General features: G+C 40.7%; 1 protein-coding gene across 1 annotated transcript in view; it reads right to left on the bottom strand.

Annotated features, from left to right (window-relative positions):
* The window catches only part of LOC136866095 (uncharacterized), a 629,091-nt gene that overhangs the window by 97,833 nt on the left and 505,487 nt on the right, over positions 1-25,771 (bottom strand). Inside the window, exon 3 of the mRNA XM_068226418.1 lies at positions 4,313-4,930. Coding sequence (XP_068082519.1) covers positions 4,313-4,930 — 618 coding nt within the window. The remainder of the gene's footprint in view (positions 1-4,312; positions 4,931-25,771) is intronic.

The following is a 25,771-nucleotide window of genomic DNA, read 5'->3' as shown; positions in this document are numbered from 1 at the left end:
TGGCTACTTGGCTCACCAAATTTCTCAAGTCGTAAATTAAAATGCGTCAGAATTTTCTATAAAATATGGCGAAGTCGTTGGTCGCTATCTTTGAAATGATTTCGCTAAATGACTTCAAATTGACTCCAGATCGATGATGATGGTGATATTTAGTGATTTTGGTTCTTTCTCACGCCAAGAAAAAGTGTAAATGGTCAATACAAATCAGTAAGGGTTGAAAACAATGAATGTTGGTGGTGGTACTGTAAAATGAAATGGTGTATGGATTTTAGTGCCGGGAGTGTTCGGCTCGCCAGGTGCAGGTCTTTGGATTCAACGCCCGTAGGCGACCTGCGCGTCGTAATGAGGATGAACTAATGATGAATACAACACATACACCCAGTCCCCGTGCCAGCGGAATTAACCAATGATGGTTAAAATTCTTGACCCTTCCGGGAATCGAACCCGGGACCTCTGTTACCAAAGGCCAGCACGGTAACCATTTAGCCATGGAGCCGGACTTGGTGGTAGTTATTACTGTTTTAACGGGAAACCTAATGCCGTCGGGGTTCGGAAAAGAACAAGAGTTGACTAAGAATTGATGAAAGCAAGTAGACTGACACAAGTGGGTGGAAGCAATGCCCGGATTCAGCAAAGGGCTCCGAGGTCGCCACCCACGTTCTCATGCTCAATCAGTCAATCAACCAACCAATCACTACTGATATGCATTTAGAGCAGTCACCCAGGTAGCAGATTGCCTATCAGTTGTTTATCTAGGTTTCTCTTAAATAATTTAAGAGTTCCTGGGGCCCCTTTTTAGTCGCCTTTTACAACAAACAGGGGATACTGTGGATGTTATTCTGCCTCCCCAACCCATAGGGGTAAAATAATGGGTGGTGAATGAAAGAGACAGAGGTGTATAATTATTTTTTTAAAAAAAGATATTTTGCTGTTGTCTTAAAGCTAATATAATATATTTTTTCCCTTTCACATAAATTTATAATAATGGCGTGTGGCCTCCGGGGAGGTCTGCTGCAGGTCTTTAGAGTTGACGCCGTACAGGCGATCTGCACGTCTGTGAGGATGAGGCCCTACCTAAGGTGAAGTCTAATGCTGAAGACGGCACGAACACCCAGTCCCCGAGCCATAGGAATTAACTAATGAAAGTTAAAATCTTCTACCCGACCATAAACCGAACCCGGGACCCCCTGGACCCCTTGGAGCAAAGGCCAGCATGCTAACTATTCATGAATAAAGCCGGACGACATCAAATTAAAGTAGGTATATTGCCCGCAGTCAGTAAAAAGAAACTGTCAGTTGGTAGTACTGGGGCTTATTAGATCCATTATGCGGCCAAGACGGCATTTACTTCAATAAGGAATTTTATTTAGAGATATACATCAAGACAGTTAATTCACTAATTTAGTTTCAACATTTGGAGATTCATTTGGAAAAAAGGAGTGTTTCTATTTTTCGTAAGAGTTCATCTATTCGCTTAGCCTATTTCAGTCGATTATCTTCCCGATACACTTAAAGAGAAAAATTTATTCATGGCGCATATAACTGAATGATATTTGAAACTCATTCCATTATTTGATTTGATTATTCATTCGATTATTTAAATAATCGGATAGAAGTTATTGGATTATTAAAAGTATTCCATTATCCCATCACTAATAGGGTGGACATTTATCCATTCAAAGAAGAACTGGCTCTGCTCGTGAGTTTTGAGACGCCCAGGTAGATAAACCTGTTCTTACTAATCCTCTTCCTGGAATTCGTGAGTTTTGAGACTGGCCAAGGTAGAGAAACTTGCTCTTATAAATCCTTTTCCTGGAAATCGTGAGTTTTGAGACTCGTGAGTTTTGAAACTCGTGAGTTTTGGGACGACACGCAAAGTTTGTAGCAACAGTTTATAAGCACAGTTAATATGTGTATTTTATTTTTTTAGGATTCTCGAAGATGAGTCAAACATTGACCCAAACACCGCGGAAAGTGTAGATTAACTGTCAAAATAGAAGGGCGTATTAAATCACGCATGCATTTTGACAACGAATAAACCACTTTCGGGTTAATAGTTAAGAATTAAAAGGAACGCAGCAGTTTAGTAGAAAAATGAATGGAACACTTCACACGATTCACCTTTTCACTCCGATTTTACTCAGAGTGGAAAGAGGGATCATATTACCCACGTGAAGTTAACACAAGGGGTAGAATGAACAATAAGACTGCTTCTCACAAACCTTTGAAAGGCCAGAAATATATTCATGGGCAACCTCTGTCTGTCTGTCTGTCTGTCTGTCTGTCTGTCTGTCTGTCTGTCTGTCTGTCTGTCTGTCTGTCTGTCTGTCTGTCTGTCTGTCTGTCTGTCTGTCTGTCTGTCTGTCTGTCTGTCTGTCTGTCTGTCTGTCTGTCTGTCTGTCTGTCTGTCTGTCTGTCTGTCTGTCTGTCTGTGTCCTCGTGTATAATATTTACGGCTGAGATCTGAAAAGAAATCGGCTCTTAAACTATAACAGCACACACTACCGCGATAACCATAATGAAACTCGGACTAACGAGATCGGAGAAAGTACTGGTATTTATATATTGAGCGGAAGGTTAAGAGAGGAGGATTATCCGTCGAGAAGCAAAGCAGTTTGAAGTGGGCGGCGTTGCATGATAGTCCGTGGGTGGTTTTTGTTTTTTAGGTGCAGATTGAAGTAATCGACGCGAAGGTTGGTCGAGATGTCACAGTGCCAGTTGCGTACTGTCACATACTGCATTTTAACTCGCAACACATATTTCCACAAAAATCGTGGAATACCGTAACAGTTCAGTGAAAAATTCCACGAGAACCATTATGTTCCTTGAATTTGCATTACCGCTATGGGGTCCCATTATTTCAGTAAAAGCTGTTTACGTAAATCTTGATGTGCTAAACTGAGTAAATAAGCATGCAATATACTTAAAAATAAGGGTTTGTCTTTCAACGGCACACAGTTATCCAAAGAGTGCTTTCAATCACTATGCATTATATTCACATGTACAATTCGTAACATTCTCTTAGACCGACTCAATCGATCAGCTTACGGGCTTGGCGCGCTTTCTGCACTAAGGCCTGTACTTCACGAAGGCAGTGGCAGAAATAAGTAATGGATTCAAGTTCCTTTAACCTTGCAACATGGACACAGACGCAGCCGACAGTGCGAGATAAGAGGCTCAGAATGTTTAAATCCGATGACAAGATTGAAAGAAAATATTTCTCTCAACAAATGGGTGAAAGGTCGAGATGTTTGATATGTGGTACCGGTTTTGTCATCGCCAAAAAAGATATGTAATGTAGAGTAGACCTACCACTACAAAAATAAACATTGTGTTACACATGTTTCAGTCAAAGGAGAGGATCGTGCAAAAATGGTTTAGGACTGGAAAAGTCATTGTTAAGATGTAAGTCATGTTTCACTGTAGGTCTGTTTTTATAGACCCTTTTAAATCTCTATAATGAAAATGATAATGGTCCGACTCCTTGGCTGAATGGTCAGCGTTGAGGCCTTCGGTTCAGAGAATTCCGGGTTCGTTTCCCGCTCAGTTCGGGGATTTTAATCGCATATGATTAATTCTTCTAGCTCGGGGACTGGTTATTTGTGTTTGTTCCGATACTCTCCTCTTCGTGTTCAGACAACACATCACACTACCAACCACCACAGGACCACCATCCTTCCACATAGGGTTAGAGTCAGGAAGGGCATCCGACCGTAAAGCAGGTCCCAATCTACATGTGCGACACAATTCGCACCTGCGACCCCACAGGTATGGTAAAAGCGGTAGAAGAATGAAGATGAAAATATGACGAAAATGATGGCGGCGATGTTGATGTTTCGGAATACTGGTGACAAATAACATCTTAGGGCCACAAGGAATAAACAAGTGAAAGTGCACTGAGGGTGAAATGTAAGTTTTCGTATTCGATAACACGAGGAATGAAGCCTTTCAACATCGACAGCTTCATCAAGGTTTGCTTATAAATATCTACGGAGTGCATGTGCCCTACTGAAGCAGATACATTAAAATATTCTTTTCTCACCGAACACTTGGAAGAATTTATTCGACTTACTTAACAGAATAACATATTATTACTAGACCTACATTGAAGGAATCTGTCACTGCATCTAGTCATGCTGCTCTCCCTACCACGCCCTCCCTTCGCGCCTGTGCTCCGAGCCAAACTTGATGGGAGCTCCCGTGTATACCACGGGGCTAGAGTATTGCGCCAGCACCCAACTCTCCAACCCCCACCCGCACCCTCGTTGTTAAATGCCAGATGGACATACACATTCCCTGGAGGATGCGAGACATTGCACTTACCCGTGGAATGGCGCCGTTGCCACCTGCAGTGGGCCCACTGGGTGGCCCTCCTCCAGTGACACTGACAAGAGTAGTGAGCAGACCCGCTACTCTTACGGCCTCGACGTTAGCTTTGGTCAAGTCTCTGTGCAGCTTATGAAGGTGAAAGAACGTTAAGAGCACACAGATCACGTTGATGACTATCCACAGCACGTTGAGTACGTAGTGTCTGAAAGGCCCGTGTATGAGAGGGCAGCTGGGCGCATTATGCCCAGTCTCGGAGTTTGCGGCCAGCGCCCCGCTCAGAAACGTTGGGCCTAGGTTGATGGTGATGCTGGCGAACCAGATCATGAAGGTGCCGAACAGCACGCACTGCGGCGAGTCCATGAGGAGAGGGGCCGTGAGGTCCGCCTCGTCCTCATCGTCCTGCGGGAATACGGGCGAGTCGTTCAGTACTGTGGTCAGCATGTTTACTGTGGAGACTGTCACCAGCAGCAGGAAGGCAGTTTCCACCAAGGAGCACTTGTTCACTGGCTGGCACTTGAAGATGCTGATACCCAATGGGATGAGGATGGCGGCTCGGGCACAGTCCACCAGCGCTTGGTGAAACAGCAATCCTTGTGACCATCTGCAACAACACGTTATAATGAATTAACAACACATGATATGTTGTAGATGGGAGAATCATTCCAAGTACAGAGTTTATATTTTCTCTTCTTATGTGTATAGAAGAGCGGCATACAAGACTATTTTTAGTCTCCGGTGTTGATTGTATGATTGGGGTAGAATAAGAAGAGGCTTCGGCATCATTTCACTTTGAGGATCATGAAGGTGATTTGCTCATTCAGAAAGCTTTGCAACTGAGCGCTGAAAAGCACAGCAGTCCATTATGATTTATTTTTGGTCAGAAATAGACTACTTCGACCGAATTGAACCTTTGACGTGGAGATCTTAGTTAGACCTTCCGGGTATGATTCATTGAGGTAGCTAATTTGGCACAGTAACAGTAATGAGGGTATGCTGAATATTTCTCCATTGCGATAAAAGCAACTGCCAGAGATCAAGATTCTGGCGCGAGTATTGGGAAATTTTGTGCTGCGATGTTTTGAAATTCTACTGTACTAAGTAGGATAGTCAGAAAGAACGTGAACTGTGTACATGGGTGTTAGAGGGTGGGCCATACTGATAAATAATTTGAAATAAAACTATTGATATCTCTGTTGTCTACTGCTGAAGTCAGCCAGTCGAATTCAAATGGGCTTTCTGAGGCGTTGTTGCAAGTGGCGTAAGGTCGGTTTGAGAACGCTAAACGAAGAAAGCAGTGTGAGTGTACGCATGCATCCTGTCAGCTCGGAGCTCGGTATTCATATTCCAACCCTGGCGAAGTTTGGCTGATTTAAGCACCGATCAAATGACAACGGACCGGGCGAGTTGGCCGTGCGCGTAGAGGCGCAAGGCTGTGAGCTTGCATCCGGGAGATAGTAGGTTCGAATCCCACTATCGGCAGCCCTGAAGATGGTTTTCCGTGGTTTCCCATTTTCACACCAGGCAAATGCTGGGGCTGTACCTTAATTAAGGCCACGGCCGCTTCCTTCCAACTCCTAGGCCTTTCCTATCCCATCGTCGCCATAAGACCTATCTGTGTCGGTGCGACGTAAAGCCCCTAGCAAAAAAAATGACAACGGCGCGAGATTTGAAATTATTGATGAGCATGACGTACGCTCATATACCTGGGTACTTGGTCCACGTTGCTTTCGATCACCCTGTATTTTATTTTTATGCAGTTCATTAATTTCATATAATTGTTATAGACAGGTTTTCGTCGGTGACTGTTTCATGTATTTTTAAAATATGTTTGTTTGTTTATGCTTTATCTCAAAGAACTCCCCAATAATAAATACTTTAAAATTTGAGGCTAAGATTCCCCCCCTCTCTCTCGCACGCGCGCGCAAACATCTCCTTATTTATGGCGGGGCCTATGAAAATTATTCTCGACTGCGATGGATGATTAATGATTTTCAGTGCGGTCCCGAGGGAGAAAACTCTGTTACCTACCCATCATTCAGTGCAGTGATTCCCACAGTGTCATTCACTTGTCGGTATGATTATTATTTTACGACTCGAAGACAGGTTTATTAATCGCTCTTGTGCAAGATGCGTCCTGGTAGGATTTGCGGGCACTGATGTACTGTACGTCGTCTGTAATAATTTTGATTTAACAAGGAAGATTTAAGGCGTAATGTTGGGTGGAGAAATTGTCTCTTTGAACAGCATTGCCACTCCTTCACATAAAGATTGCTTCAAAAGCCTGCTTTGCTTTAAGAGAAACATGGGCACATCTCCTCTCTGCAAATTTGAGAAGACTATAAACACTCAAAGCTAACTACATTAATAGAGCACTCCGGTTATCCAAAACTACCCGAACTAGGCTAGCGTTTTTGCTAGCAGGCACAAATGTCTTTACTAAGGAGCTGACATTGAGTTTCAACTTGGAATCTACCTCAGCACATGATATACACATCCACGACAGGGAATTAAAGCCTTACTGGTGGATCCAGACTTCTTTCAGACGCCAGGCATGATCACTGACGAATGGAAACGATCAGACTTTGCTCTTCGTCATATGTATATCAGGGTGGCCGTTCATGGTTTCCACTAAAGATTCTACATTCTAAAGGGTATTACCAGCCATCACCTCATTGTTTGTAAACTCTCTGTGGTCAGATATGTGAACAGTATCATATTTTGTCTTGTCAGTCTAGAACCAATCATTTGACGTTCTATGCAGATATGCTTAATGATCTGTAATATTTTCATATACATTGTGTTTAATACATATTTAATAATATTGGATGTAAGAAGATGAAATGTATATCAGTTGCCAGGTGTAGAGCCATACTGATCTAAGCGTCACGAAATTGTGGGAAACGAGCTTAAAATTCAGTCGTGCATATTTTGTAAAGACAGTTTTACATTGATGGGCAATTGGATTAGAGATAGCTATCGTTTTGACGAAATAGCGCTGCATTCTGCGAGGCGAATGTGATAGTGCAGCGTGGCACATGTTTGTACTCTCATCAGAATCTGCACTCGTGCGAGTAATAGTTTTAAGCACAGAATGGGTAAGAGACGGGATCTCAGCACATTTGAGGCGGCCAGATTGTCGGCTCCAGATGTGTGGACCATTCCATGGAAGTCGTGCAGGCACTGTGCTTTCCACTGGCCATCGTGTCATGAAGGCACCATGAGTGCGTGGATTCGGCTAAAACGTCACCCACGAGGATCAACTGCAGGGGGTCACCTTCGGCTGGCTCGGGTGGTAAGAGTGGATAGACGGGCCACAGTGCAAGCAAATTACCCTTGAATTCAGTGCTGCATAACAAGGTGTAAACAGTCGTACCATCCAGAACAATCTCCTCGCAATGAGGAACAGAAGCCACCGGCTCACTACAGGATCTCTCCTCACCGGACGTCATCAGGTACAAAGACTGACATGGGCTAAAGAACATCGCCATGAACTCTCAAAGCATGGTAAAAGATCACCTGGACAGTTGAGTCGAGGTGGCAGTTGGTATGCGCCGATGGCAGGGTACGAGTATGTCGCCAAGCACATGGGAGCAATGGATCCGTCTTGTTGTCAACACAGTACAGTCCATGTTGGTGATGGTGTTATCCTCGTGTGGAAACTATTCACCTCTGATATAATGTGCCCCCTGGTATATCTGGCCATTTCATTTCATCTGTGTATAACTGTATATTTTTCAGTTTGTATGCAAGTGTCAGAAAATACTTTATTGTAAAAAGGTAAGAAGTCAGTGATGGGCAGGGTTCGAAAGAAGTGCAAAATATGCAAGCAAATATGCCCTAAAAACTACTAACACCGAGCAAGTTCGCCGTGCGGTTAGGGGCGCTCAGGTGGGAGGTTGAATCCGGGAGATAGTGGGTTCGAACCCCACTGTCGGCAGCCCTGAAGATAGTTATCCGTGGTTTCCCATTTTCATACCTGGTAAATGCTAGGGCTGCACATTAATTAAGGCCACGGCCGCTTTTTTCCCCACTCCTAGCCCTTTCCTATCTCACCGTCGCCATAAGACAGCCTTTGTCGGTGCGACGTAAAACCAATTGTAAAAAAAATTACTAACATTAAACGTCTTAAGTACCGTACTCAAACGTAATTAGTGATAATACAGCAAACATAATAAATCATGCAGACTGACCGAGCTACAGTGCGTTGAAACTTTCAATATGCATTCACATTAAATTCGTTTACTACCGCTTCCTTAACTGTAGACGGTTTACCAAAGAGAACTGTTCCGTCAGTAGGCCTTCTGAAGATCTCTTCACAGAAATCTTTTACATAATTTCTTAATTTTACATCTTCGCTGCATTTCATGTCAGGTATGATAGGATTCACTGTAGTACCAGAAGCTTGACCAATCTGTTGAAATTTGTTGGGGGTGAAAGGGGAAGAGGTATCTAACTGGAGGATGAACTTGGCGAGAGAAAATATGGAATTTCCTTGTCTGCTAATTGCTTCTCAGCTAAGTGACATCCCCCTCAATGAGATGTCCGCACAGCAGCTCTTTCTCGGAATCAGGTCTTCTGAACCTGCTAACGGTTTTTTTTTTCGGGAAAAGAAAGAAAAGTATGGCTGCATCAGTATTTGGAAATCCTGTGTTCGAAACTCGACGTAGATAACATGTACCTTGTAAAAAAACGATCCCTGAGTTTAAGCAAAAATGCTCAAAATATAACCAAATATGACCTTATATCGTTAAAATGAGTAACATATGGCCGAAACCATGAAAAGGCCTAAATGTGCATTTATAAACAACATAAAATCGCTTTAAACGGGGTCAAGAACCCATCATTCACACTTATATTTCAGATTTCTTGTAAAATAAGTTCAGAAAATAAATATGACGTCCTTAATATCCGAACCTTAGTGATGATTTTTCATCACCATGTAATATCATATTCAGTAACTTCTTACACCACCATCTCCCATACGTAGTTGTAGTCACCCTAACATAAAGAATTACGTGTACCCTGTGGAGAAGTTTAAGTAGGGAGGATCGTCATAAGTAGCTCCCGGATTTTTATGTAATATCAAAGTGCGAAATATGTAGCCTACATAAAACTCGTGTATATATTAATGAAATATGTAATATTCACAAAATGTGGAATTAACGAACCCCGGATCCTTATGCAGTAATGATTTGGAATGCAAACGAATTTGTTTAATAGGACGTGTCCTCTGGCCCACTCTTCCGTAATCTAGTGAGAGTTACACAAATTCCAGGAATGTTGATGGTCCGTGCCCCTAATATTTATGCAAACCTCGTAGCATAACTGTTGTGCAGGGTAGTCGATACTTGTTACCTTCTTCAGGAAGTTTGCATTCTAACCTATTACTGCATAAACATCTGGACTCTAGCCCACTGATGAATAATGTTTATTAACAGTAACGGGCTGCCTTGTGGAGGCGGTAAAGGTGTGTTCGGTTCACCGGAGAATGATACAGGAACCTGCTGTCAGATCATGTCCACCCATGTGTTTGTCTTGAGCATCCTACAGGAAACCTACACCTACAACAAGAGTATTCACTTTCTTATCGCACCCGAATTGTAACCGAATGCTTCGATTAACACTCCATGGGTACGAGGATGCTTGCTTAACCCCTAGGTCATCTGACCTCAATCCTATTGAGCACACCTGAGATACTTTTGAGAGGGTTGTGCGCACCATGGTTATAACCGAATTTCCTTACATTATGGGTGGTTGTGCAGCGGCCGTGGATCCAACGATGCCAGTGTCATTCCGAGCCCATGCCACCTTGCATCGCCGCCGTCATCAGGGCGAAAGGCGGTCCTAGACGCTATTTAATTCAATTTCTCATCAGTGTATAACTGTATATTTGTCAGTGAGTACTCACACATATGCAGTGTTAGAAAAGGCTTCGTTGTAAAAAGTAAGAAGTCAGTGTTGAATAATGTTTACTTTACTGACAGTTAGGGGCTGCCTAACCGTGGCGGTAAAGGCGTGCTCAGTTCCCCTTGAAGGACATGGGTTCGATTCCGATGAGAATTGAGAAATGAGATTTCTGAAGCGGCACATGGCCCTGAAGTTCACTCAGCCTACACCAAAAATGAATTCCAGGTTAATTCCTGGGAGCAAAGGCGGCCGGGCATAGAGCTAACCACTCTGTCTTACTTAGCGCCGAGGTTACGAGAAGTGGAAACATTTAACCCCACTCCCCCAGCCTTCGTCGCCAGTACGGAGATGGCTTTGCTTTTTACAAACAGTAAAACGTTGCGTCCGCTTCGTTCGTTATGGCTGATTCACAATTAGTGACATGGTTATTTCATTATTGCTCAGTCCCTTTTGTGATAAAAGTTTGATTTTTGTAGGGCATTATAGAAGTTCGCCGGCACCGTAGTGTAGGGGTAGCGTACCTGTCTCTTACCCGGAGGCCCGGGGTTTGATTCTCGGCCAGGTCAGGGATTTTTACCTGGATCTGAGGACTGGTTTGAGGTCCCCTCAGCCTACTTGATTAGAATTGAGGAGCTATCTGACGGTGAGATAGCGGCCCCGGTCTAGAAAGCCAAGAATAACGGCCGAGAGGAGTCGTCGTGCTGACCACACGACAGCTCGTGATCTGCAGGCCTTCGGGCTTAGCAGCGGTCGCTTGGTAGGCCAAGGCCCTTCAGGGCTGTAGTGCCATGGGGTTAGGTTATTATAGAAGCTCACTATGATAGTGTACTGCATTTTATTAAACTAGCTTTAGGGTATCAGTGTATATTTAATATATATTAACAGCCTTAAGTACAAACGGGATTTCTACATTTAGCTTCCGTTTTAAACGAATGCATTATTCTCAACATCAATATCAAAATTTAGGAACAAAAACACCATCAGTTTCTCTTTTTCTTCTGGGAGTTAAGAGGATTGGATTCTGTCGTAATTTTCATCATGATCCCCTTTATCACGAACTGTGATTATTGGACAGCTTTTTTTATATACACCGTGTATCCTATTAAACTTTATTCTACTTCTTCGTTATTATTGAAAGCTATAAGAAGCCTGTATATGACTAATTTATCGCCTCGCGGCGCTTCATTGAGTCAGGTTGATGCCTCAATCTTTGTGGTGGGATTTATTACTGTTTATATTTCGTTGAGGTTATTTTCTTTCCTGGAAACCGTAGTATTACCTGAACCGGAAATATTTCACGTTATCTTCTCCTGAAAGGTTGCTTTTGATAGATTCTACTGTCCTCTTTATAGCAGATCCCTGCCGATATAGCTTAGTGTGAGACGTGACTGGTTTATAGCAGTCTGCGATATATAAGATCTTGTCTCAGGCACGATGGTATTTCCTGAAAAATGGGCCATTTTCGTAAGCGTAGGCTTCGTCAATATTACCTGTTTGTAGCTTACCATGTTAACTATTTCAAATCTCCAGAAGCTCTACATTTTCAAATAGCGCCGTAGTTTTGTATATTTCAGCTCCTGCTACTAATGCATTCACGATATATTGAAGACATGTGTTAGCCCGATTGTAGTAATGAATTAAAAATAATCTCAAAGGTTGTAGTTCATTGTATTCGTTTTTATCTTTGACTTTATGTATTGTAAAATTAGAACTCGCGGGGGTTTCCTTCCTTCCTTCCTTCCTTCCTTCCTTCCTTCCTTCCTTTCTTTCTTTCTTTCTTTCATTATTTCCTTTTCTTTAAATTCAGATACATTATCTTTCTCTTCATATCGCTGTTAAAAACTTGGATGATTGATAAAAATTGTTCGTTAAAGTAATAAAGATGGTGCTTTAATAATTTGTAAAAAGTTCAGATACTTGTCTCTTGCAAAAAATCAGAATTGAACACGTATTCTCTCTGGTACATCTGAGGTCACAACAGAGATTTTATGCCTTTGTTGGTAGGGTTAGTGTACTCCGCGGAAATCGTCGAAGGAAGTTTGCTCATACATATTATACTTCTTTTTTGAAAAGTACGCCTCAGTGTACATATTCTTTTCTCAAAGTTGTATTTAAGCATGATGGTAATTTGTTATACAGGGTGAAGCAAAATTCGCGCACTCGGGCGTCGCAGTGAGACTCCTCACATGCGAGCAATAAAAAATGTCTCTCACAAAAGTTCGTCCTGCGAGTATATCCGGTAGAAAAAGGACGCTGAAGAGTGGCAATCTGGCAACACTGTAGCCACATGTAGGGTAACTACCTCTGTCAGCACATATTAGTCGTGCTGTACGGTTGGTGCAGTGAATAGAGTTTTGGGTTAGCATGCAGGAGGTCGATGGGGTCGATCCTGATTTGAGGCGTATGTTTTTTTATTTCGTAAATGTAGTCCAGGTGGTATGGTATCTGGCATCTTAACCGTCAACAGCGATTGCAGCGGGTCCTCTAGAAACCATTTGCACTTACATACTACGATCCTAGAAATGCACGAACATTCGTTTTCATTGGTCAGCTTTGAAAGACGCCCTTTCCACGTCGTGGGCGTGAATTTATCGAATCACTTCATCTACTAGATGCGTTACAACGTGTTCAGATTACTAAATTTTGTAAATGTAGGATACATGTGACCTAAGGAACAGTGTCTTACTGTATTACAGTATGTAATGTCCGATGGAAATTAGCAAATAAAAAAGTGCGCGTCGACCTTACTAGTTTGTAACCTAATCCTAATTGTCTATACTTTGAATGTTGTTTGGTAATATAAAACACACAACTGTAGTTCACTAGTTTACATCTCCTGCTATCAATTGTATCATTAAAAATGAATTCCACTTGATCATTTGGTGGAGTTATTTAGATAACATTGTATATATTAAACACTTCATTTTAATTATATTTATCTTGTCTCAGCAGCATTGTGTATATGTCTCTAGTATTTACTTTTTCTAGAATTACTATGTCTTTTTATTTTTCTTTATGTTATTATTTGTTCTCCAATCTAGCATTGTAGCATGTAGGTTAAGTTTAAGGGAGGGCCGTAAGCCCCAACTTCGCCATAAATATAAGTCAAGAATGAATAAATAATTTTAAAAATGTATACCTGTTCAGAAACTGGAACCCTGTGAAATGTGTTATCATCGGATACTAAGAATTTCTTGGAGAGACCACATCAGCAGTGACACTGTTCTAAAGAGAATGCGAAAGCGGGAAGAGACCGTTTTGACAGTCAAATCACGAAAACTCTAGTATTTAGGGCATATAATGAGGAACAGGCAAATATATCCTTTACTACTGTTCTCATGGGGAAGATAGAAGGAAATAGAAGACCTGAATGAAGAAGAACTGGGGTACATGGTTCATTTCCAGTTCACAGGGATTTCTCAGCTCAGTTGCAGATAAAGGGCGTTTTGCCATGCCGATCACAAACATCCGAAACGGATAGACACTCTAAGAAGAAAAAAAAAAAAAGGTAACGTGAAAAATAAAGCATAGATTACTGAAATTATAATTTCAGACATCTACTTTCATATCTTGACGAGATAGCACCTATTTTCCTCTCAGTACTAGTTTAATATTGGGACTGGCTAGTTTTTGGGGTCGCTGGGAACTTCGAAATTTAACACTGTACAGACTAATTATAATCATTATAAAATATCAAAGCCATTTTGACAGTGCTGATATAATTATTTTATTATTATTATTGATATATACAGTCGTATCAGCACACACGTTTTTAAAACATAACCGGTTTTCGGACACTAAGGTCCATCATCAGTGTTAATATTTAAATTTAATTTCACATAAGTGTGTCGTCAAAATGAGTTTAAAATGAGTTTAAATTTGTAGCCCTGTTGACATCAACATGTTAAGGCTGGCTTTCCTTCGTGCTCAGGCTGTTGGTCGAGTACTAGTACTGAGAGGAAAATAGGTGCTATCTCGTCCAGATATGAAAGTAGATGTCTGAGTACTCGACCAACAGCCTGAGCACGAAGGAAAGCCAGCCTTAACATGTTGATGTCAACAGGGCTACAAATTTAAACTCATTTTTAACTCATTTTGACGACACACTTATGTGAAATTAAATTTAAATATTAACACTGATGATGGACCTTAGTGTCCGAAAACCGGTTATGTTTTAAAAACGTGTGTGCTGATACGACTGTATATATCAATAATAATAATAAAACTGTACAGACTGTTATAAAGCTTACGCCTGTCGTATTGAATCTGGAAAAACCTACAGATTACTGAAAAAGTTGGGCATATTTTTTGTATGAGTACTAGACACTTTGGTTATTTCTTGTGGCATTGAAATACTGCCGGATAAGAAATAATATAGGTCGATTTATCGAGTCTGCTACTTCTCTTGTCTTGTACACGGATTGTACTGCCGTCGTCTTTTTATTGGAAAAGCGTTTTGAGCTATTGGAGATGTTATCCGATAATAGCGCTATATCGTCTAAGTTGGGAGTTATGAAGTGTAAACTTCTGAGTATTTTTAATTACTCTTTCAGACTACTTTTATCCTCTCGTAACTGAAGTTTTCCAGTTCCGTGTGTTTTAATCTATTTTTGTTCGTGTTTGTAACGCACCTGAACCATACCGAATTTATTAAAATATAAGGTTGTAATGACTTTCAGGACACCTTAAACTGTTGACGACTGACAAACAAGTTTTGTATATTAAGTAATCTTTTGCTCTTGGCTTATCGTTATGTTAAATACTGTATCGTGTAGGAAAATTGAAGTTTGCACTTCCTACTCAAAAGTGTATGACTTTCCAAAGCTATCTTGAGTGGATTCTCCCCCCCCCCCCCCCTCTCTCTCTCTCTCTCTCTCTCTCTCTCTCTCTCCCTTGGAAGACTTAAAAAAACTGGAAATTTTAGTCAAATTGCCTTTATGGTAGAGTGGCTTTCCGCCAATGTACAATAATTAGGCTGTTCTTACTATCCAATATAATATCAGTTAGGGCCTTAGTTGTGTCGGAGATGGCAGATCCCGTTCCGCTAGAAGTCGGTACATTTTTGGAGACGAGAATATCCAGTCCCGCGCTATATCGGCGTCGTAACGAACTTTGGTGCGCGTATGACGGTTGTTCCAGTAAACTTGTATAGCTGAGCATCCAAATCCGCTTATGGACAGCATTCTTGGTTAACTTTCAAAAGCGATGTCCATAATGTTGTCTAGAGTGGTCTAACTAGTGGGGAGAACCAATCAAAAAGGGAGTACACGTCGTCCTCATGGCAGAAACTGAAACAAATATTCCATATAGGGATACAGAGTGGTCGGAAAGAACGTGAACCGGATATATAAGCGTTAGAGGGTTGGTCATGCAGATAAATAATTTCAAAAAAGTATGTGACTTAACATAACACACAGACGCACACGAGATACTGTCAGATGGTACAATTATTTTATTCACTTATATTTACAAATTAACACCCACAAATAACCTTAATCACAGTATCAGAACAAGACACTTCACTTCGAAAAATATCAACAAAGCCGTCATTATTAAAAACATCTGCCAATCGCTGCACATGGAGATTACAACCTTGAAACACAGTTGAAAACAGATGACTGCGTATTTCAATATGGAGACTGCAAATATTGCATGTCAGCCCGGGATATATACTTGCTACACCATAACTCTACTAAACAACTAACTAACTTTTACCGTCAAGTTTGTCGTCTTATATATGTGCCTGGCCAGGCTTCTAGAATGTTACATTACAAAATATTTCTTCGTGAAAATTCTAGAGTGCGTAATACACAGTTTAAAATGGATGGAATATTCTCAATCCTTCTCGTCTCCTATTACCATTCTGGAAGTTACAGTGTGTTTCACAATTGTATGTTGTATGTTGGGTATTCAGCCCGAAGGCTGGTTTGATCCTCTGCAGCTCCGCCAACAGCTGTCATAAATAGCCTAGGCGTCACTGAAGAGGCGTACTAGGGAAATGAAGAGTGAGGTAGTTTCCCGTTGCTTTCCTCACCGAGCCAGCCGTTGCTATTGCATATCAGTCTGCCAAGCCCACTGAAATGCATGCACCAACCGACCCTATGAGCGATATTTTCACACCGTTCAAAACAGGGACTGGCTGCATAAGGAATGGTATTACTAGCATCACTCATACCTCAGTCACTTTCATATTGTCAAAGCCAAGGATGAGACTGAGACAGGTCAATGAAAGTAACAAATTTGATATAGCCCATACCAGAAGACATAGTGCACTGTAAACACTACCTCTCGCCAGCAAAGGCATGTTTCACAATTATGGATTACAATTTATATATACCAGTAATAACAAAATTATAATATTAATTTGCAGGTATTTACATTAACGGAACTGATATCAATGTCTATGTACAACCCATGGTGTATGACATAACCTCACACACAATAGATCATTCAGCTACGTATATAATAATAATACTAAAGGGATGTACATCGCTTAATAGCTATACATACAAGAAAATATAATAATAACCATAATCGTAAAATAATAATAATTCGAGCTCGATATCTGCATTAGTTACCAATACTGTTTTCGAGTTATATCTGTTCATTGCACTTGCGTCAGCCTTAAGACCAGCATGAGAGCACCAGTCGAAGAATAAAACTTCGCCACGGGAGGGGTTTGAATACAGACCTCCGAGGTGACAGGATCGCGCCAAAGCAAGTACGCTAGGTGACATTGGCTGAAAGCAAGGGTGTGTTTGTGTTTGATGCTCATTTCTCGGTGTGGCTCGCAAACTGTTCTTCAGTCACGTACAGATTTAGCAACACTGCCACGCAAAGCCCATATGAATTCGCCCACGAAGCGATCTGATTGGTTAAAGTCAGCAGCTGATGAAATGACAACGGTGCGAGATATCAAATTATTTCTTTCAAATGATTTATCAGCATGACCAACTCTCTTAACGCTCATAGCCTGTTCACGTCGTTTCCGACCACTCTGTATATATTAACAATTGAACGATCTTAACTGAGAATTTATGGCGTCCAGGTCATTCTGTTATCCATCCGTCTAAATGAGATTCTGGTACATCGTAACTAGGTCCTGGTAACTTATCACTTCATTTTGAAAACAAGATCGTGTCTGCTGTCACTCTAGATATATTAGTTGTACAGTTTCTTTGTGGCTCTATTCCGCCTGTCTTGTTTGATTGTATTTCTATCTCCCTCTCTGCGGAAGTAACGGTAGCTATGAATCATCCACCCGTTTTAATCTGAGCTGCGTTATGATTGGAGCAGCTGTCACGTCATTTACCAATGAAATGACTGTTCTCTCATCTACGTCGTCCTTTATTATTCAAGCCTTTTGTAGCTTTCATATTCCCTGTTTCCTGGATCAACATATTGATTTATTATTATCTATGATTTTGGCTGTGTTAAATATATGTGGCATTAATGTGGTAATAAATTTCCGGAAAAGTAACTACTGTAAATCTATATAAGTATATTAATTACGGGAAGACCGTACTGAAATGTATATCTTCTCTCATTTTAGTCCGATTTTTATGAAATTTTAACTTTTGACTAGTATGGATCTAAGAAAGATATCTTCCCTTTAATAGAGCAAATGAACTTATTCTATTTTTGGTCTGTTTTCAAAAAATGACTCAGGGGCAACAATGTTTGTGTTATTATATTGAAACGTAGTTAGTTGAATTAAACAACATTTTTTTAATAATGTGTCGTATTGCATCTTTATAAATTGCTTGTTTTCTTACTGAGATACTAAATATATCTGAAAGTTACTATTAGTATAGAGTGCATACTAGAAAATAAGAACGCTCTATATGTGCTCTTGTGTGCAACATTTGAAGGCGATCAGAACAAAAATTTACGCAGGGAGCATTTTGAATTCCAGAAACACCTATTTTCCAGGAATTTAGACTGAAGGAAGGTTCTGCACTAACATTAACATTAATTTATTATTCAGAATTTAGATTACCATCATCATCTCATCGCTTCTCAGTACCTAAACGAGCATATACACGTCTTTTGCTTTTTCTGAGATAATGCCTAGAATGTCTTTTACAAACATTATTTTACAATGGTTTGACAAATATTATTATTTCAGAATGCTTAATTGTATGAAAACTCTGAAACCTACAGGTATGATTGAAACGTCTCCCCAGGAACTTAAAAGTTGACGCACGTGAGAGAGATGGATATTACCGTGTAACACAAAATTTGGAGTACTTCTAGTATCAAAATGTCATTTTCGGTGTTTGAGCCGTTTCTGGACCAATATTTTAGTAGGGTAAAGTTTATGCCAACAACATGTTATAATTATTAATCGGTTCTTGTGTGATAATCTAAACTGGTTTACATTCCATTTTGTAATGGGAAATCTTAAAATATTTTAACTCATATTTAAAAACATGATAATTCAGAAATGGAATTAGGGCTCATATGGAAGGATACCATCCAACGCAGCATTATAGAAAGAAACCTGGACTGGGACACAGTGTTGGAGGAGGAGTGGTGGAAAGACCGAAGAAAGTGGAGAGGAACCATATTTGCCCCTACCCGGCTACAGCTGGATAAAGGGAAATGATGATGATGATGATTTAAAAATAAAGCACTTTATGGGGAAACCTAAGATACTTTATTTACCTGCCAATAGTAATGATTTCAGGATGACACATAAATGACAAACTTGGAACGAAATCTAATTTTGAAACTTTTTAGCCTGTAATATTGTTCAATCTCTCATGTTCCAATAAATGAGTGAAGATGAAATGCATGTAAAAATTCCGAAGGAAATTTTTGTTTTCAAAGTCTTTTTATGGCATTCATATAACAGTTATCATCGCAAAATAGCGCAGTTTTCAGTCTAGTTTTATAGTGTTTTAGGCGTAATTTATGTGTCATGCAGAAAAAAATTAATTTCTTTACGCGTAATGGCACAACTGTGTTACTGACGGTGGCGAATGTTTCAGACTTTGTAAGAACAGAATGGTACAGTGAAGATGTTGGAGGGGAAGACGGGTCCATGAAAGACTAGAAAATGAGACCTAGTTCTTACAAATATTATGTCAACATGAATTTTTCCTCTTTGGCTTTGATATTTGTTTTACTACATATCAATTTTGATACGTGTTTCAGATTTAATTTATTCACCTAAATTCAAATATGCCCTAAATTGTGTCCTACTACACACCGTTTCAGTATTTGTAATTAATAAACAATTAAAAACTGTACAGGGTTTCCATTGAGATAGGAACACAAATATTTATACGAGTATAAACGTAAACAATCACTCGTAAAGTTCATTTTGCCTCACCATCTTGTTGTAGATGGCAATGTATCATCACCCCGTGAGAGTGCACAAGAGAACTAGTGGTACAAGAAATTGTTTCATCCAAGTTAAACTGATTCTATTCACTGATCACATATTTGAACAGAAGTTGTGGCATCGTCGCCATAATACCTATTTATGTCGGTGCGACGTGAAGCCAATTGTGAAAATTTGAAAATAAAAATAATAATCTGCTTTTGACGTTGTATCTCTTTCAAATTTATAATTTTCTTATCAGTTGTATGGAATGCAATGTGAATTTCATTCCTGTTGAGTAAATTATGTTGATCATATAGTTCACATAAAAAGAATGTTATGAATATTTTACATGCAGTTCTTAAGAAACCTTACGTAACGCCGGATAAAGGATTTCATTTCTGGTTTGTTGTTCTTTTTTCTCAAATAATGTGACACGTGTTGTTTATTTGTATTGTATTATTATTATTATTATTATTATTATTATTATTCCCAGTCTTTCTAGTTGTAAAAATATATCACCTCTGAGAAATATTACTTGTTTAATAATTACTGTTGTAGTTATTTGTATATGATCTCTTGTGTAAATAAGCTTTTATTTTATGTTTCAGGTAAGAAGTAATCTTATGGACTTCTTGTTATGCACCCGGTGGTTTGGTGAGCTAATTACCTCAGTATATACTTTTCTATGCTTAGACGGGATTTATTTCACAGCCCCGATGATTTGAACCTAGGAACTACGTCACTGAGCAATCGTACGCCCTCCTTGCCATCAGATGTGACTCACTGTACTTGCGTTAGAATTATAGTAGTTTTTAATTAAATACTCCTCAGGTCCTTGGTCAAAGAGCATCGCTTTTGTAGATACATCGAAAGAGCTTTTCTCTCGAAAAATATTAGGTTGGTTTTTTTTTTCTTGAATAATGTGACACGTGTTGTTTAGGAACTAATAAACATCGCGTTCATTCTATGCTCTTGAGGGTGTACTGTGGCTCAGGCTAACATGACTTCTGAGGACACTATCGACACTGAATGAGGTGGGTGAATCAGTGGATCTTTTCCACTCATCCCCGTCTAAAGTCAGACGTGCTCTAACGACCGCATGAATGTAAACTCCTCTATGTAAAATATGTGTATGTAAATGTTTCTAGATGTAATTTAATAATGTCTATTTATTAAGGAGATTTATTTATTTGTTTGTTTGTTTGTTTGTTTGTTTGTTTGTTTGAGGTGTTGTAAATTTCCATATATAAAGGTCTCTAGGTTTAGTTTGAACTTTGTTATTATTTTAGGAAAATAGTGTTATTTATTTAAGGGGTATTTGTTGTATATTATGTTTTATTGAATCACCTTTAATTGGGCAAATAAGCTATTGATGATAAATGAATCTATCTAATCTATCTATCTATCTATCAATCTATCTATCTGTATTACTGTAAAATTTGCGTTGGACTGTGAATTTTTATTTAGTGTGTCATGTTACCACGAAGAGCTACCCTGGTCGGAATAGCGTTAATGATGTATTCCGTGTATTCCGTGTATTCTACTTCCATCTTCCATCTTCTTCTCCAGTGCTCATGGTGCTCACAAACTCGTAAGACGAGGATGGCGCTTGTAAGTCTCTTGGGGTTGGAATTTCATCATTGCTTCTATTCATTTCCTTTCACGTGACAACTCGGTGACTTCATCACTAGCTTCTTATCCACCTGACTGCTGTTCAAAGTAAGGACTCTGCAAGTGAGGTTTTTGTAATCAAAAGTCACAGTTTAATGGCTTGTATTGTACTTAAACTATAAGATGTAAGAATGGAAGGATTCCAAGGAAGAATGAAAAGGAAACCCGGTCCAAAGTGGTCTGAAGAGAGAAGAATAAAGCATAGTGCAATGGTGACGGAATACTGGAAAGAACGGAAGAGGAAACAAGGAAGGATGAAAAGAAATTGACCTAGTCGAGTAGAACAGCCTGCCTGAATATTGGCGTGAAGTAGCATGTCATTCATCTAGTTCAGGGCCTCTCAGAGTGCATGCACTGTGCACGGTGCAGAAGACGACTTCGCTTGGTTGACTAAGAGTGCAGACCCCCACTCCTCGATTTGGAGCATTAGCGCTGTATCTCTCTTTCCCCACGCCTGTCTCGCTTGGTCCCCCTGTCTCCCTCTTCCTCACTTGCTCCGTAGCGCTCCAAATCCGAGCCGAGCTGAGCCGAGTAGCCCAGAGACGAAGCGTTGGTCCGAGCCGAGCCGAGAGGGACCGATGCACTGTGCACAAGAACTCTGCACCACTGTTTGCACGCGTGAGATTTTGGGCGTTTGAGAGGCCCTGCTAGTGGTACGTGACACTCTGGTACATCTAATATTCATGCTTTGACTCTTGCTGCAAATCGAATTTTCTGTCTCCACTTACCTCGACCTTGATTTCATTTTTCACAACCTTCCAAATATATCTGGAAATATTAATTATATCTAGACAGTGGGTATCACGGCAATTATACAGGATATACTTTATAATCTTTTATGTATCTTTTATCTCATATCTTAATCTCATGAGCTATAATAAGGAGATACTCGTGAATTTAAAGACTTCATTGGCAAGTACATCAACTGCGATCATTGCTGACGGGCATAGCCTGTACTGTTCTGTCGTCATGGTAATGAACTAGCTAATAATGACGGTGATTTTTGTGCTTGTTTGGGTAAGCTGCAAAATCCGCTTGGTCATCAGCCACTATTGATGTGTGATGGTGGTGATTATAGTTCTAAGAGGAAGTACAACTAGGCAACCATCCTCTTTATAACACTAATCAGAGAGGAAAAAAAGGGAAGGGATCCGACAATTTGAAAAATGAAGATATCAGCGAAAGAAAGACAAGGGACACGATGGGTGTGATAATGAAAGACTCCCGAGCCCTCTGAGCCTAGTGTAATAACATCGGGGGTCGGAAAACGGCAAGAGTTGACCAAGGTAGGTGGGATAGGATAGATGAAAGTTAAGAGCCTGACACAAGTAACTGGAAATAATGCCAAGACTCAGCCAAAGGGCCCCGTAGTTGCCAACCCACGTCTCCAAGTTGAGAGCCCCTGCGGCCCCTTTTAGTCGCATCTTACAACGTGCAGTGGATACCGTGAGTATTTTCTTCGAGAGATCGCATTTTCTTTTTCATTTGAATATGACTACGGAAATGAGAAGGAAAATGCGATCTCTCGAAGAAAGAGGGAAAAGGGAGTCGGATTCGACTCGGAAAAGAAACCGTGATGGCCTACAATATGATAAGTCCGAGAACCCTCCTGACATTGTTCCTACCTGTTTGTACCAGCAATCATTCTCGCTTCTTTCATGTTTATTACTTCTAACTTATGAATAAGGTATCCTGAGTCCACCCAGCTCTCACTCCCGTAAAGCAAAGTTGGTCCTAAAACAGATCGATGTAAAGGCATTTTCGTCCGGGAGATGACTTCCTTCTTACAGAATGCTGTTGATCGCAACTGCGAGCTCACTGCATTAGCTTTGCTGCACCTTGATTCAATCTCACGTACTATATTACCATCCTGGGAGAACACACTTCCTAAATAATTGAAATTCTCTATCAGTTCCAACTTTGTATCCCCAATCTGACATTCGATTCCCTTGGATTTCTTACCTATTGACATCAATTTAGTCTTGAAAATGCTATTCATACCATACTCATTGCACATATTTTCAAGTTCCGGGATTTTAGATTGCAGGGTTTCTGCACATTCTGCCATTAAGACCAAGTCGTCAGCATAGGCCGAAATGTTTACTATTTTTTCACCTGAATGAATCCCCCCCTGCCACTTAATACGTTTCAGCAGACGACCCATGTAAACTATGAACAACAAAAGTGGAAGATTACAGCCTTGTCTAACCCCTTTAAGTACTTTGAACCAAGAACTCATTCTACCATCAATTCTCACTACAGCCCGATTGTCAACAAAAATGCCTGTGATAAATGTGTGGCTTTTTGTCAACCAAGACCCTAGGTTCCTTCTCCTGCACCTACTGCAGCTCTTCTAGTTATGGTTTTCCGATATTTTGTATCTTCCGTTGAACGAGTAAAATGCTGGGATAGCATCTTGTTGGCAATCATTGCTCCTATCTCAATTTTCTACAGCTATTTTTAAGCCACACACATATATCTATAGGCTATATAAAAATGAACCCGGTCTAGAAAGCCAAGAATAACGGCCGAGAGGATTCGTCGTGCTGACCACACGACACCTCGTAATCTGCAGGCCTTCGGGTTGAGCAGCGTTCGCTTGGTAGGCGAAGGCCCTTCAAGGGCTGTAGTGCCATGGGGTTTGGTTTGGTTTGGTTTGGTTTGGTTTGGTTTGGTTTGGTTTGGTTTGGTTTGGTTTTATATAAAAATGAAATGATTTCCTGTCTGCCTTCCGATACATCACCACATTCAAACCATTGTACGTTCCCTGTCTTCCGCAAGATTAAGGCTCTTCACGTTAGTTTCTGGGCATTACCCATTTCTCGGCTCGGAACATTAGGCCTAATTTTCTGTTCGGTTTATGCCATTTGAAACTAGAAAAACTGTTGGAATCTTCCCATTCCTTCTTTAGTCGTGCGACTGTTGATCCCATGCCAGTGCCCCTGAAAATATATCAACTAATCATCTAATCTTCGATTTACATTTCATACTTGTGTGTGTGTGTGGTTTTTTTTTTTATAAGTTGCTTTACGTCGCACCGACAAAGATAGGTCTTATGGCGACGATGGGGTAGGAAAGGGCTAGGAGTGGGAAGGGAGCGGCCGTGGCCTTTAATTGAGGTACAGCCCCAGCATTTGCTTGGTGTGAACATGGGGAAACCACGGATAACCGTCTTCAGGGCTGCCGGCAGTGGGGTTCGAACTCACCATCTTCGAATACTGGATACTGGCCGCACTTAAGCGACTGCAGCTATCGAGCTTGGTATTCTGATTTGTAGAGCCGGTCTTGTGTTCTAAGAGTTGTGAGCCTGCTTCTTACCCGAAGGCTTCGGGTTCTATTATCCAGGTCAGGAATTTTTTACTGAGATCAGAGGGCCAATTCGAGGTCCATTCAGCGTACGCGAGAACAGTTGAGGAGCTATTTGGCGGTGAGATAGCGGTCCTCTTTTAGAAAGGCAAGAATAACGACCGAGAGGACTCGTCGCTCTGACCGCACATCACCTCGTATTATGCAGGCATTAGGGCTGAGTGGCGGTCGCTTGGTAGGCCAAGACCCATCGGGACTGTAGCGCCAGCGGGAGGGAGGTTGTTATTGAGTGGACTGGGGAAAGAAGCACTTCATGAATATCTGTGTTAGTTCATATGTTTTTATAGGGGCTGCCTAGCCGAGGCGGTAAAGTCGTGCTCAGTTCAACCGGAAGGATGTGGTTTAGATTCCTCGTCATGAAAAGAGATTTCTGCTTCTGAAGCGTCACATGGCCCTGAGGTCCAAAAATTAGTACCTGGTAATTCCCTGGAGCAAAGGTGGCTGGGCATAATGTTAACCACCCTGTCCCACACTGTCCCGAGGTTACGGATAATGGAAGCCTTTACTTTCCTCGCCTCCAAGAGCCTTCTTGGCATGTACGGAGAGGGATTAATATCATCTGTGCAGAATAGCTCTATAGCCTACTATTAATTATTATTTTACCAACTGAATTATCATATAGTGCAATAGGAATACTTTTGTTATTTTGTATTCTTATATTGGTCTGGTTGGATGTAAGAGAAAGCCTTGTGACTTAAATTCTGCTTATAATGAAGTACAATAACGCAGCGACAGGAAATTGGCCGTGGTTTGCAACAATTTCGACTTCTCCCACGATAATAAAGTAGACGCACATGGCTATGGAGGTTCGTGGATGTTTGAAACGACATGGATTTTAGCGTGACAAGATATTAACAAGGACGTGTATAGGGGAGGAAATTGACTGGTTTTCACTCTCCGAAGAATGTATTCCAGTAATTTAACAATGTATTAAGTTGCCTGCTTCGTTACATGGGCACGCTGTTAAAATGTTACTTTATATTCACAATCGAACTTGCATTTATCAGCAACCACATCACTTTATGTGTTAACTGTGTCTAGCAGTTTAATACCTTTTTACTGGAGCTTGGATGGGATCGTAAATCAAAGTGTTTCTGTGTGCGTATTCCCTATTGGCTGCTTGCTAGAACAGCCCCCCTCATTACCTGTCTGCTACTAATTGTTATT

This window comes from Anabrus simplex, chromosome 1 (genome assembly GCF_040414725.1).
Source record: "Anabrus simplex isolate iqAnaSimp1 chromosome 1, ASM4041472v1, whole genome shotgun sequence".
NCBI lineage: Eukaryota > Metazoa > Arthropoda > Insecta > Orthoptera > Tettigoniidae > Anabrus > Anabrus simplex.
The sequence above is the reverse complement of the archived record's forward strand: the minus strand, read 5'-3'. Positions and strand labels throughout refer to the sequence as shown.